The sequence below is a fragment of the Lagenorhynchus albirostris genome, chromosome 15 (assembly GCF_949774975.1).
Source record: "Lagenorhynchus albirostris chromosome 15, mLagAlb1.1, whole genome shotgun sequence".
NCBI classification, from domain to species: Eukaryota; Metazoa; Chordata; class Mammalia; order Artiodactyla; family Delphinidae; genus Lagenorhynchus; species Lagenorhynchus albirostris.
In genome coordinates, this window is record NC_083109.1 from 27,195,027 (window position 1) to 27,210,518 (window position 15,492).

At 38.5% G+C, this 15,492-nt stretch overlaps 1 protein-coding gene across 1 annotated transcript; it reads left to right on the forward strand.

The window, feature by feature from the left end:
* The first annotated feature begins 393 nt into the window (after positions 1-393).
* DEFB127 (defensin beta 127) lies at positions 394-2,263 on the forward strand. Its single transcript, XM_060124851.1, is given in 2 exon segments — positions 394-442; positions 2,010-2,263. Coding segments are annotated over 2 exon segments (303 nt in total).
* The last annotated feature ends 13,229 nt before the right edge of the window (positions 2,264-15,492 follow it).

Consider the following 15,492-nt stretch of genomic DNA (forward strand, 5'->3'; position numbering starts at 1 on the left):
CTTAGCCGAATGCAGTCGATGGAATAGGCTTCATTTATTCTATTTCCTTATTCATTCCTAGAAGTGAGTACATGTCTACCTTGGTCTATCTGGGCAGACAGCCAAAGTAGAGAAAGCACAGAGTTTTCTCACCAGCAGTCTACAGCCTACAGAATGGCATCAGGTGTGATGGGATGGAACACACTGTGTCTCTGAATTCCATGTGTGGGTAAAGTGGGTAAACATATTTCCTGTGCCTGCCCACGTGATAAAAAGTCCACAGTTCAGAAGTTTAGGGGCACGCTTCGTATCATAGCATCTGTTCTGGTTCAGTGCATAAGAATCTAAGTCTCTGAGGGAGATGACATAGTGGACAAAGAGCCTTGGCTGTCACCTCCTCTTGGAAGCCTGGCCATGAGGCTCCTCCTGATCATTGCAACTCTGCTGTTCCAAAACTTCACAGGTAACCCAGAGATTTCCAGGGGCTGACTCAGACCACGTTGGTTTTATAGTGGTGAGCGTAGCTGCCTTCCGGGGGCTCACTCAAATCAACAATGGATGGAGTACTTTCAAGAACCCAAGAGAATTTTATAATTCACAGTAGGAAGAGATAGGGCCCTAAGGATGGCTGAAGTCCATCCAGTGTCATCAGAAATTCCCTCTTCCTGAGCCCTTCTACTATGCTACTGTTTTTAAAAAAGGAGTATTCATAGAGCTGAAATAGGTCATAATTTCCTCTGAGAAGGACTCATTACAGAAAGACATAAGACCAATAGCTGGGGATGCCCTTATTTCTTTGGATACAGATTTTACTCTGGCACCCAGCCATATTTTCTTCCAATCTCATACTGTAGATATATTTTAATCTATTTTACTACAGTGTGTGAACAGTGGAAGGAGAACAAACTTTGGATTCAGGTTTTAGAAACATGCCTTCAACATCTACTAGTTTATCGACTTTGGATAAAAGGTGAAGACTGGCTGAGCCTTAATTTCCTCATTTGTGGAGGTAATGACACCTGGCTCATAGGGGATTTATTAAATGACAAAAACGTGTAAAACATCTAGCACAGGGCTTGGCACATACTAAAAACTTAAAAATTAGCTTCCTTTCCTCTTTCAAAATCAGACCCCTTATATTTGTCCCTTATTATAGGAATAATAATGGTCTATCTGTAGCCTTAAACTCCTAAGAATCAAAGGAATCTCTAGAACCTGGTGTTGAAGGCTGCATCTTTGTTCTCAGTCTCATCCTCTGGGGTTTATTCCAGAGGATAGTACAAGTGCCAAAGCCAAAATGTGAACATCCTAAACTCTTAGATTATTGAAAATATTTAGGATCACTAAAGTAGACATATCAAGGTGAGCAAAGGTCTGGAGAAATTCTTTCCTCTGGAGATAGAAAGAGAATGAGAGGTCATAGAGGGATAAAACAAACCCAAGATTGTTGTGATGACATAGAAGCCAAAAGAAGATATGCATTGACAAAAATGTACAATACTGAGAAGTAATGGGGGAGGAAGAAAGTTGAGGGTAAAAATATCTGACTGGACCAAAAAAAAAGTCATTCTTGACCATGGTAGCAAGTATGAACCCAAGAGCAGAGTTTGATTCAGACATAAATACCTAGTAACAAATTATTGTATTCCGAGCGGTGGTAGGGAAGTAGTACTCTGGAAGCATTCAAATAGAGGCAGATTTTCTGAGGTTCTCAGATGGAGCATAGATCCATAGCCTGAAATCAAGGATTCAGCTCCTTTATTTTCCCAAATAAGATCTGTTGCTCTTGGTGAAGTCCATCAGATGTAGGATGGAAGCCCAAAACCTTAGAGGAATAAAATATGAGTGATCAGTTAGACATAAACACTGAAGTTCACCCTCTTGGAGAATCCTCTGTGGAATATTACTGGTATATGTTCTCTGGGTCTCCCATATACTTTATCCCTACAAACATTCTCTGTCTTCCCTATGACTAAAGTTGCCTTTTGTTTCAAACAGTGACCTTGGCCTATTGTTCTTTATGTGCACAGTAACCAAACAACTTAAGAAATGCTGAGGTGAATACATACGAGGATTCTGCAGGAAAATATGCAAAACAACACAAATACGTGAAGTACTATGTGAAAATGGGAGATATTGTTGCCTCAATATTATGGAACTGGAAGCACGTAAAAAAATTACCAGACCACCTCGTCCAAAGCAAGTGACATATGCATTTACTTTTCCACAAGAGTATTATGCAGATGAACAGAATTATACAAACTCCAACAAAACGTTTACATAAATCAAGCACAATTTTCTGTTAGTTTATTTCTCAACCTATTCCAATAAACTGAGGTGAAGAGGTCCACATCCTGTCCCTTCTTGTTCCTAGATCTCAGTCTAATAAATCTCATTGCCAGTTTTCTGACTCATTGCTCTTTAACCAGAGGTTGAACATTCAATATATCAAATGATGAATTGATAAGGACAACTCAGAACCTCCCCTTGAAAAGGGGATACAACCAGTACACTAAAAAATCTATAACATGGAAGACTGGAAGGAGAAACTCAGGAAAGTAGACCTGTAATTCAGGAGAGGGAAATATGAAGTTGAGTATTCACAAAAATATGTGAGTGAGTTTAGGATTAAAGTTGTGCCTTGTGAAATGTGTAGGATTTCAACAGGTGAGTGTTAGTAGAGAAGGTACTTTGAGTGAAAAAGATGAAATCAACAAATGGAAGGAAATTAGAAAAGACAGGACATTTTAGGAGAATATACATGCATTTTGTTTGGTTTAAGAATAGAGTACCCAAAGTTGAACTATGGGGAAGTCTAATTTCTTTAGTTCCTGTGTAAAAGCAGTGAGCTGGGAAGATAGACAAGAATAACAGTCCACTGTTATGGAGCTCACCATATAAGGTGGAGGCAGACATAAATATGTAACTCCAAGACAAAGTTTTTAGTTGTTTCTTTGCTGTTGTCGTTGTTTAATGTGTTACCACTAGTAACGCATCCTTTACTGAGGTGACTGGAGCCCTTAGGTGTTTGGAGGAAATGTAAAGGACCTAGGAACTGGTCTGAATTGCAGTATTGTATGAGATTTTATTGCTGTCTTGATATGCAAGATGACATAATGACTATCCATTTATATACTCAACCTAATTCTTAAAATTATACCTTTTGGATGTGATTAACATGAAAATTTTCTTTCCAACTACTTTTCACACTTATTTTTCAGTTTTGTTTCTTATATTATTTCACCACTGTAGTATCCATCATGAATTTATGGTATGTGTTCTCTTAATTATCCTCTTATCTCCTGTCCTAGGGCTGGGGCAGGGGAATATACAAGATGAGCCTAAAGTGTCTCGTAGTGCCATAAAGTAAGGACACGCTTTAAAAATCAGAAGGATGCTAACACACCATTGTAAAGCAAGTATACTCCAATGAAGATGTTAAAAAAAATCAGAAGGATGGCGCATATTAATGGGACATAGGAGTCACTTTGAAAGAGCTTTGAATGACCAAAATGGGGACAATTTGAGCAGTAAGATAAATAACATAACATTAGATTATAATACAAGGTAGAAGTGAACATCCATGAGTCCATACTGATATGAATAAATAAATAAATAAATGGATGAGAAGAGACAGATTTTCTGTACAGAAGAATTCCAAGTAATTTATGTAAATACTTCTTCCCCAAGGAGGTGGGGCTTCACCTCCCTCTCCCTTGAATATGGGCTGTGCTTAGTGACTTCCTTCCAAAGAGTAGACTACGGAAAGGAGCAAAAGGGTCACTTTACAATGGGTAAACCTCATAAAATCATGTTTTAGATTTTATGGAAAAATCATATGGATAGCATGAACGTGTGATGTGATGCAAATGGCATTTCACCTTTGTCGTCTTCCTCCCCAAAACCCATAACCCAGTTTAACAATGAGAAAAACCCAAACTGAGTGGCATTCTGCAAAATATCTGACCAATACTCCTCAAAACTGTCAAACTCATCAAAAACAAGAAATTTCTGAGAAACTGTAACAGACCAGAGGAAGATAAAGAGACATGACAACTAAAGGTAATGTGATATTCTGCATGGTCTCCTAAAACAGGAAAAGGAGGTTAAAGAAAAACTATTATAATAAGGGCAGAGCTTAGTTAATAACAATGTACTTAACTGTGACAAAGGCATCATGGTCTTATAAGATGTTAACAATAAGGAAAACTGGATGAGGAGTATACAGGAGCTCTCTGTATTATCTTTGTATTACTTTTCTATAGATAGAAAACTGTTCTAAAATTAAAAGTTTATTTAAATTAAAAAACTAAACACAAAATCAATTTAGCAGGAGTCTCTGTTTTCCTATTTATCCAAGAGGCTTCGTATTATACCGTCATTAAACATTTGATAGAATCAACTAAGATTCAACTCTTTATAGGAAGTATACAAATTATAGGTTGTTTCTTGAAGACTTAAAGGACAATTCTCATTTTCTATTTCTTTTAGTTAGCTTTTGTATTTTTGCTTTATTATTTTTCCCATTTTGTTAAGATTTTCAAATGTATTTCCCTAAAATAATTTGTAAAGTCTTCTTTTTCTTTTTAATGTCTGTAAGATATATAGTGATGTCTACTTTTTCATTTCACCATTGTTTGTGTCTCCGCTTTTTTCTTGATGTCTCACTATTCACTTAATTTGATAAGTCTTTACAAAAACCAAATTTTCTTTACTAATTTTTGTTTAGTTTCCATTTCTTTAATGTTTTTATTTTCACTTATTTTTCAAACAACTTCACATGCAATAAAATCATCTGTTTTAAATGTGTAATATGTCTTATTTCTACTTTGTTAGTTTTAATATGCCCTTTTTTCTAACATTGTTAGATGATGTTTACCTCTCTTATTTTTAGCCTTTCTTCATTTCATACATGAGCATTTTTAAAAATTTGTTTATTTTTTTATTTTTGGCTGCGTTGGGTCTTCGTTACTGCACACGCGCTTTTTCTCTAGTTGCAGTGAGCGGGGTCTACTCTTCATTGCAGTGCACGGCTTCTCATCGCAGTGGCTTCTCTTGTTGCGGAGCACGGGATCTAGGCCCGCGGGCTTCAGTAGTTGTGGCTCATGGGCTCTAGAGTGCAGGCTTAGTAGTTGTGACACCTGGGCCTAGTTTCTCTGTGGCATGTGGGATCTTCCCAGACCTTCCCAGGGCTCGAACCCATGTCCACTGCATTGGCAGGCAGATTCTCAACCACTGCGCCAACAGGGAAGCCCCACATACATGAACATTTTAAAGCTATAGATTTCCCTCTCTACATAGCTTTAGCAATATCCCACAAATTTTTAGCATATGGTATGTTTATTATTATATTAAAAATCTTCTCATTTTTCTTAGATAAGAGTACATAAATAGAACTTAGATTACATGAGGACTATGGGGACAAATATTGACCATGAAATTTTCTCAATTGTAATTACAAATACAGTAATGTTGCTTTAATTCTATGTAAACAAAATCAACTAAACATCAAAACGTAAAACAAACAGAACATATCATACACAGAAATGTTTACACACTTGTCCTTCATACAATTTGTTTTCATTATGATCCTCTGTCTTGACATGAACTTTTATGTGGCTTAAAACTGACATTTATGACATAGAGTGTTCTGCTGTGATTTATGTCATAGCAGAACACTCTATGACCTAAATCACAGCAAGATCCTTTTGGACCCACCTCCTAGAGAAATAGAAATAAAAACAAAAATAAACAAATGGGACCTAATGAAACTTAAAAGCTTTTGCACAGGGCTTCCCTGGTGGCGCAGTGGTTGAGAGTCCGCCTGCCAAGGCAGGGGACATGGGTTCATGCCCCGGTCCAAGAAGATCCCACATGCCGCGGAGCAGCTGGGCCCGTGAGCCATGGCCACTGGGCCTGCGCGTCTGGAGCCTGTGCTCCGCAACGGGAGAGGCCACAAGAGTGAGAGGCCCGTGTACTGCGAACAAACAAACAAACAAACAAAAAAGATTGCATTAAAAAAGAAGACCTAACTATTTGCTGACTACCAAAAAAGCTCTTTAAATATTAAAAAAAAGTAGATAAAATTTTTTTAATTACATATAACATTAATTAAAAGAAAGCTGAAGTGGCTATATTAATACTGGGCAAGGTAGATTGCAAAACAAGGAATATTAGCAAGGATAAAGATGGACGTAAAGAAGTTAATTTGCCAAGAAAATATATTCACTAAATGTGAATGCAGCTAAGAATAGAACTTTGAAATAAAAACTGGTGGAACTAAAATAGAGAAATAGAGAAATCCTCAATTATATTTGGGGATTTCAACACTCTTCTCTCCTTATATTTCTCAACGTTTTGTTCTCCTCTTAATCATCACCTTCCTCCTGCTTTACTTGCATTTAATTTTCTTTTTAAAAATTTAGGCTTTTTATCTCAATAATGTACAGCCTCTAAATAAATGCAGGAAAAGTGTTTGAAACATTCAATATCTATCTATGAGAAAACCTACAGACAATGTGTCTCTTTATTGCCTGCACCAAGGCTGACCAATCTGACCAACAGTTTCCCTACTGGTTAATAAAGTGAACCACAAAAAAAGTCATTTTTCATCAAGTTAAAAAAAATGTTAGTACTTTATTGCACAATCTGAACAACCACAGTGCACTGATAAACCAGCTCCCAAGGTGGGGATGCGGACCTGATTTAAAGTATTTGCTAATTTCCTTGTGTAAATTCTCCCACATAGTTTATTTCAAGCTATAATGTGAAGTCACTGAATATGGAGTTGGAAAGAGATGCTCACAGTTGGCTCTATCTACTCAGTACAAGCCAACACCAGCACACTGTTACCCAGTATGCTAATGCAGCAATCAGCACCTGTGTCACTAAGAACCAGGAAGCTGCTGCTGCTGCATGAACATGGCCTCTTGCCTCCTCTGACTGAAGAAGATTTCCAGAGCCTGGCAGACAACAGTGTTAACTGCACTCCTACACAACCTGGATGCCAGGATGCATATCACGTGGTCAGCGCACACAGTCCTCATTCACTTCCACCCCCCAGGTGAGGCAATCACATTAGGTTCCAAGTCTGGAGGGCGTGTTGGGAATCAAGCCTCAGGAAACAGTGAGTGAATGAAAGAAGTGACCTCAGAAAGCTCCTGGGATGCAGTCAGGACTGGGGGCTAAAGTGTGCATAAGCATGTCAGTGAATATGTGCAGGTTCTGAATGTGTGTGATCTTGTGTGCAATAATGGGTTGGAAACAACCAGTCACATGAGGCAGTCTTGGAGGGGAATGTGTCCTAGAGTCAGAAGATGTCCCTTCCTCCATTTCAAGCCACTAGAGTTATAGTTCTAGCCTGCACAGGGAGGTGGAAGGATAAAATCTTTGAACTGGATACAAGACCGGAATTTTGGAAAAGGAAAAAAGTGGACAAAAATTTGTAGAATCCAACCAGGACATAAGTTGTCAGGAAACACTACCCAGCATAAAAGGAGAATTTAATATAGCTCAGCTAGGAAGAAATCATATATATACACATATATAATGACATAAAAACATTTATGAGAAACTTTAATAAACTACCTTTTTTTGCCATGGCACACTCATTATACCTTCCAATAATGCAATGTCAACTCCTATTAATGTTCCCTTTGCTTCATAAAGTCCCACCAGTCACTGTCTCCCCAAACCCTCTTGCTACTAGTTGAAGAAGCAAGTAACACATGCTTGAACTGACTTAAAAATGAAAGTGGTGCTTAAGTTAAATAATAAGTAGAGGGTTTTTTAAAGGACTCTATGGGGAAAGGATACAGAGAGAGAATTCAATGCATAGAAAACAACCTGTGCTGAGGCCCTGAATTAGAAGGAATACGGTATATTCCCAAAAAATGAGGCTTGTGGGCAAAGAACAAGAGAAAGGATGATGTTGGAGAGTTACTTATTAGGCTAATAGACCATGTTAAAGCTTTTGATCTTTAACTGAAGAGGAATCGGAAGCCATTAAATATTTTAAGCAGGGAGTGATGTGCTCAGGTCTGCACTTTTTAAATCACATTGTACTGAATTCATAAATGTGTTGAAACTAGGAGTAGATATGGAGAGAACAGAGCAAAGGTTATCACCATGGGCCAGGTGAGAGGTGGTTTGGACCAGAATCAAGGTAGTGAAGATGGAACAAAGTGGGTAGATTCAAGAGCTATTTAGCAGCAATAATCATTGGATGTGGTGGGAGTGAGGATGACTAACTCCCTGGTTTCAGCCCACAGTGATATGAGAAACTGGGTTATGGTGGTATCATTCACTGAAGGATAGTCTATATCCTTGTGTTTCCTCATTATCACAACTCCAGCTTCTGTTCGAAGCCCCTTAAATGAATTCTGGAAGCTATGGATTGAACCTGTAGTATAGTTTTAACTATTATGGCACATAGAGTTGATAGTGAGTGCTCAGTGAGATCCTAACGATATACCAAGATGGCAGTAGGATCCTACATTTGATGCACATAGTAACTCTGTTGAAATAATAAATACTTTTTTCTTTATTTAAATGACTATAGATGGTGCTGATTCTGCTTTCTTCAATATAGTCACCAAAGTCATCTACTGCCTCTTCCCAGAATCCACTGACCTTGCTACCATTTCATACCCCAATTCACTTTTCCCCCTTATCTAGTCCACTCGTGGAGAGAAAGGAGACTGTCTTTTCTATGTCTAGGAATAAGGTGTGATTGGAGATGAATTGGCTCTCTGAAGCTGAGTCAATGCCCTGAGAAATGCAGATTTTTTTCCTTGGACTGTGACCTAAGAGAAGTGTCTCCATTTTTTATCACTAAGTGAACACTGTAGGTTGTAGTGCAGTGTGTCTTCACAATACACCTGTAGCAGGAAACAGAGTTGCATGCATTATCTTAATGTGTGGATCAGAACAAGTCCACCACGTAATGAATGAATGCTGGTCAAGCAATGCAATAAAAGTGAGCTTCTATGGGACCAAAGTGTTGTACTCCAGATGCATAACCCGTTTGTGGTCTTATTTAGTCCTGATATAAATTTTAGTAGAGGCTGTCCTCAATTTTGTCCCAAAGCATTTCTCTTCATCAGTGTTAATGCTGTGTTCCCTCACTGCTCTCAACTACCAGTTTACCCAAATTCCTAGTCAGAATTTCAGAAAGAACCCCCTTGATGGTCTCTGCTGAGTAACACATTCTACACCTGGCAGCCCTTGGATGAACTGCATTGAGTCAGATGCCCATCCCTGTGCAAGGTATAACCTAATGCTGCCTTCCAGAGGGAAGGCTATGAGTAGAACAATTACAGCTACAAGGAAACTATAAGGATGACAAGCACTGAACTAACTAACACACTGGAAGCTCTATCAGAATCTCCTATTTCCTGAAATATACAAGCATTTACCCAGTGACCCAAGATAGAAACCTAAGAGGAATGCTTAAATCCTCTCTTTCCCATTCTCTGGTTCCAAGTAATCAACAAATTTGGTTGAGTCTATTTTCTAATTATTTTAAAAATCTAGCCTTACCTCCATATATTTTCTAACATTGCCTGCAAACAGGCATGCATCATATCTTACCAGATGATTGCAGCTCCTTCCTGTTCTGTTTGCCTCCAGAAGTCTTTCTCTCATCTGGCCCCTACACTATTCTCTGAACTACATTTATATAATAAAACTTTATGCTTTTATCTATTTCAAACCTTTCAAGTTTCCTACAAGGTCAACTCCAAAGATGTTTAAAAGATAAGTCTGTAGTTTCACTTTTCATTTTTTTCCCCAAGCCTGAACATCTTAGCCCATATTCCATAGTTAGGCAGCTCCCACCTTAGTAGCATCTCTAAGAACAGGCCAATTAGTCTGAATCTGCCCCTGAAAAATCTACTTTAGCTCCAGCAATATTAAAGGAAGAGGTTCTCTGCTCCTGAATTCTTATTTCAAAGCTGGTATAGTGGACATCTGTCAGGCTTCTCAACACTTTTCCCACACTGTTTTATTTTGGTAGTAGGAATGAGTCTGTACATTCCAAAGTTGCTCCTAGGGTACAGGCATGTGACCAGGCTATTATGAATAATGATGCAATGAACATTTGTGTACAAGCTTTTGTGTGGACATATGTTTTCCTTTCTTTTGCATGTATAACTAAGAGTGAAACACTCAGATCATATAGTATATCTATGCTTAACATTTGAGGAATTGCTAGACTGTTTTCCAACATGGCTGCACCATTTTACATTCCCATTAGCATGGTATGAGGGTTCCAGGTTCTCCACATCCATGACAAAACTTGTTATTATTTGCCTTTCTGATTATAGTGATCCTAGTGAGTGTGAAGTGCTGTACCAATGTGGTTTTTCTTTTTAACATCTTTATTGGAGTATAATTGCTTTACAATGGTGTGTTAGTTTCTGCTTTATAACAAAGTGAATCAGTTATACATATACATATGTGCCCATATCTCTTCCCTCTTGCATCTCCCTCCCTCCAACCCTCCCTCTCCCACCCCTCTAAGTGGTCACAAAGCACCAAGCTGATCTTGCTATGCGGCTGCTTCCCACTAGCTGTCTATTTTACGTTTGGTAGTGTATATCTGTCCATGCCACTCTCTCTGTCCATGCCACTCTGTCCCAGCTTACCCTTCCCCCTCCCCATATCCTCAAGTCCATTCTCTATTAGGTCTGCATCTTTATTCCCGTCTTGCCCTAGGTTCTTCTGACCATTTTTGTTTGTTTGTTTGTTTTTATAGATTCCATATATATATGTTAGAATACTGTATTTGTTTTTTTTGTTTCTTTTGCGGTACGCGGGCCTCTCACTGTTGTGGCCTCTCCCGTTGCGGAGCACAGGCTCCAAGACGCGCAGGCTCAGCGGCCATGGCTCACGGGCCTAGCCGCTCTGCAGCATGTGGGATCTTCCCAGACCGGGGCACGAACCCGTGTACCCTGCATCAGCAGGCGGACTCTCAACCACTGCGCCACCAGGGAAGCCCCATACTATATTTGTTTTTCTCTTTCTGACTTAACTTCACTCTGTATGACAGTCTCTACGTCCATCCACCTCACTACAAATAACTCAGTTTCGTTCCTTTTTATGGCAGAGTAATATTCCATTGTATATATGTGCCACATCTTCTTTACCCATTCATCTGTTGATGGACACCTAGGTTGCTTCCATGTCCGGACTATTGTAAATAGAGCTGCAATGAACATTTTGGTACATGACTCTTTTTGAATTATGGTTTTCTCGGGGTATATGCCCAGTAGCGGGATTGCTGGGTAGTGGTAGTTCTGGTAGTGGTAGATGGTAGTTCTATTTTTAGTTTTTTAAGGAACCTCCATACTGTTCTCCATAGTATCAATTTACATTCCCACCAACAGTGCGAGAGTGTTCCCTTTTCTCCACACCCTCTCCAGCATTTATTGTTTGTAGATTTTTTGATGATGGCCATTCTGACCGGTGTGAGATCATATCTCATTGTAGTTTTGATTTGTATTTCTCTAATGATTAATGATGTTGAGCATTCTTTCATGTGTTTGTTGGCAATCTGTGTATCTTCTTTGGAGAAATGTCTATTTAGGTCTTCTGCCCATTTTTCAGTGTGGTTTTGATATGTAATTATCTGATGGCTAGTGATGTTGTACATTTTTTCATTTGCTCAACTCTCCTACTATTACATGAAAGTCTGTTGTTAGATGGTTCAATGTGTTGAATTATATCATTATCTCTAAAGGTACCCAGCTTTCATCCAAATTTTTTTTTCTTTTTTTTTTTTGGTACGCGGGCCTCTCACTGTTGTGGCCTCTCCTGTTGCAGAGCACAGGCTCCAGACGCGCAGGCTCAGCGTCCACGGCTCATGGGCCCAGCCACTCTGCAGCACGTGGGATCCTCCCAGACCAGAGCACGAACCCGTGTCCCCTGCATCGGCAGGTGGACTCTCAACCATGTGCCACCAGGGAAGCCCTTTTCATCCAAATTTAATCTGTTCCTTTAAAATTTTGTCTCCTGGTGAATTGAAATCACCAGAGCAATACTCAATGTGATGACAGATTTTGGCCTCCAGAGCAGCCAGTTTTTCATTATCACCATGTTTAGCCATTGTGGCTCTTTAAGGTCCCTGTCTTCCAGAGCCATGCCAGGCACATGATCACTAACAGTAACGTATGGCAATATGTGGACTTCCCAGAGTCACTGCTGGCTAACAAGTGTGACAAAGATGGGGGCCATTTTTGGTTCATTTTTAAATTGGGTTATTTGTCTTTTATTATTGAGTTACAATAGTTCTTTATATATTCTAGATACAAGTCCCTTATCAGATATATGATTTGCAAAAAATTTTCTCCCTTTCTGTAGATTGTCTTTTTGCTTTCTTCATGGTGTCCTTTGAAGCACAAAAGTTTTCAATTTTGATGATGTCCAGTTATTCACTGCACTCTTTTAAAATAAAGACTTAAAAAATAAAGATAGGCTACATGCAAACTCTGGGGAATGTGATGTGTGTTTGTGCAAGTCATCAACTGTGTTACTTGAAATATGCTCTTTTTTATTCTTTCCCAGCATGGTAAGGCTTACCATGCCACTATTCTTCACTAAAGAATACAGATATTTTGCTAAATTTTTATTTTACTACTTCAAAGTCATTGACTATATTTTAATTTAGTGACACACCATAATTCAGCTACATATAGCCAAGATAACAGGATTATCTACTTTCTTGACAGGGCCCATAGAAATAGATTTGTTACCAAACCAAACTTGGGTCTGCTGACATGGGGTTGTGGTGAAGGAAAATGCAACGTTTATTGAAAGGCCATGCAAGGAGTATGCATAAAATGTTTAAACTCCTTGATTGCCTTCAGGGAAAGGTTTCTAAAGACTGGGTGAAGGAGAGGGTTGGAGGGTGTTTGATCAGCTTTCATGGACATTCTTCTGATTGGTTGGTGGTGAGGCACCTGGGAGTCAACATCATCAATCTTCTGGTTCCAGCCAGTCTGGGATCTACATGCTTGTGGGCAAACTACTGTTCCACCTGGTGGAGATTTCAGCATCTGCAAAACAGCTCAAGAATATGGCTCAGAATATTATCTATAGCCCTTGAGGAAGAATTAAAGGTCCTTGATTTTGTTTAATGGCTAAAATATTATTTTGTCTTGCTTGACTGTTTTCCTTTGTTTCTGCATTTTCCCAATTCTCTGATTAAACTTGCTCTTTGGAACTCAGGGAAGGCTTAGGAGGCTAAAGTTTTTCTACAAATAAAGGGCAGGTGGAAGACATGGAAGAGGATGTCTGTCCCAGGAAGGCCCCATGAGGTCCTGCTTGGTTACATGTTCCCTGAGGAGGGCTATGAGCAAATTTTCTAAGAAGAGGTGAGTGTGGATAGGAAATGATTAATATCTCTGACAGCTTTCATGAGTATTGTCCAAGACTCCTAGGGAGATGGGTGGTTCCAATTGCTGACACTAAGTAGAAAACTTTACCTAGAACATTTGGCAATTTAAAAATGTTCTGTGAATAAGATTTTAGAGAGTGCTATAAGACAGATCCAAGAAAAACAAGGTACCCATAATACAGCCTATACCAAAGGGAGCATAACAAAAACATGGGATTTTCATTGAATTTTGCATATAAAAATAGGGCAGACAAATAAACATGCATCTAACAATACAAACCACATCCACTTCTCCTATGAGTATGGCAGGGATACAAGGAGGATAATAGGGCAAAAGTCAAAGCAAAAAGTAGATCCATCCCATCAAAATAGAATTCAAGGCTTAATTATCTGTTCTGTTTATTATACCCCACTGTCCCAACTCAGAAGACACTTCACTGGTTGATCTGATACCACCTTAAGCCAAAATAGATTCTTGTATCTAATCTATCAATGGACTTATGCAGAGTAGAGGACACATATAAAGACAATGGGTAAGACCCATCTTCATGTTATAGTGCCCAAATGGACCCTCCCTAAAAATGCCTCTGATGATCCACAGTGATGGAAGACTGAAAAACAGAGGAGCTTGTGGAGTGCTGCCATACAGAAAGGGCTTTTTAAAGCCTTTTTTAAAACTCCTCTGAGAATTAGGTTGATATGGTCATGTATTAGCTTCCATGGTGCTGAAATCAACAAAAAATTCTAAAATTTTATAATCCAGTCCAGTCTTTATTTGCTACATACTTCTCCAGAATTCTCAAAAGCCACAACTACTAAAAGGAAGGTCCTTGTGGGCTCTTAAAATAGTGACATATCCATCTAAATATTTGTCTCTCTGTCCTCTCAGTGAAACAATTGGTGAGCTGCACATAGAGGGATAAGGCTCATTGATTTCTGTATCCAAGATGAGTAAATGTTAGCTCCATGAAAGTTATTTATGACAAATACTTCAAGCAAGGAACATCAATGGATATCACCACAAAAGTTTCGGTTCTGTTCATTTGGAGAGCATTTCTTATGGTCATGACTTACTGAAATTTTATCTAGTTCCTGAAGAGCTTTTTAAATATGTCCTTCTCAATTTATAAGGCTTTAAATTTCACACTATTTCTTTAATTTTTTAATTTCAGCTTTATTGAGGTATAATTGACTTACAAAATTGTAAGGTATTTAAAGTGTGCAACGCGATGATTTGATATATGTATACATTATGAAAAGAATCTCCCCCATCTAATTAATTAATACAGCCATTACCTCAAATTGTTTGTTTGTTTGTTTGTTTTGGTGAGAACACTTAAGTTCTACTCTCTCAGCAAATTTCAATTATAGAATACAGAATTGTCAACTATAGTCACCATATTTTACATTAGAACCCCAGACCTTATTCATCTGAATAGCTAAAAGTTTATAAATTTCACACTATTGAAACAAACAGACTATGAAATGATTTCAAAGATCCTACGAGTAATATTTGCCTAATTGTGTCAAATGGACACAACTTAGTTCAAATTGCTACTAAAAAAGGAGATAAAGCATGCATGTTAAATGAGCTCCAAATGATGTATTGGAATTATCACTAGCTGTCATCACTGCCCATTAGACCAGCCCCAATAACTATTGTGAAAATATTCAAATGTCTTGCCTTCCCCTAATGAATTCTTGGTTGTTAGCCAAACCCTCTGTATTCATGCCCACACACACAAAGCCAGGACGTTCAGATCTGCTTAGACCTAAGAAGCTTCATTAAAAAGAGGAGTAACATGAAATGCTATGAAATATTACCTCAAATAGAAAATGGAGGGGCTAACTGCCACCTCTACTAACGTGTTCACTTCATATCTGTATCACCCATGTTGCTACTATAATGCCTAGAACATGAAAAATATTCACTTATGTTTGAAGTGTTAGAAAATGAGTGACTACATTAACAAATAAAGACAGGGAAAAGCATAGGACTTTATTACGTAGAGAATCAAGTTCACAAAAGAAGTCGATAAATCTTTTGCCCTTGTCTGTTGGATTAGGTGACACTTTTGGTTTAAGAAGAGTGGAGACCGATGGTACAAGCGCTTGGT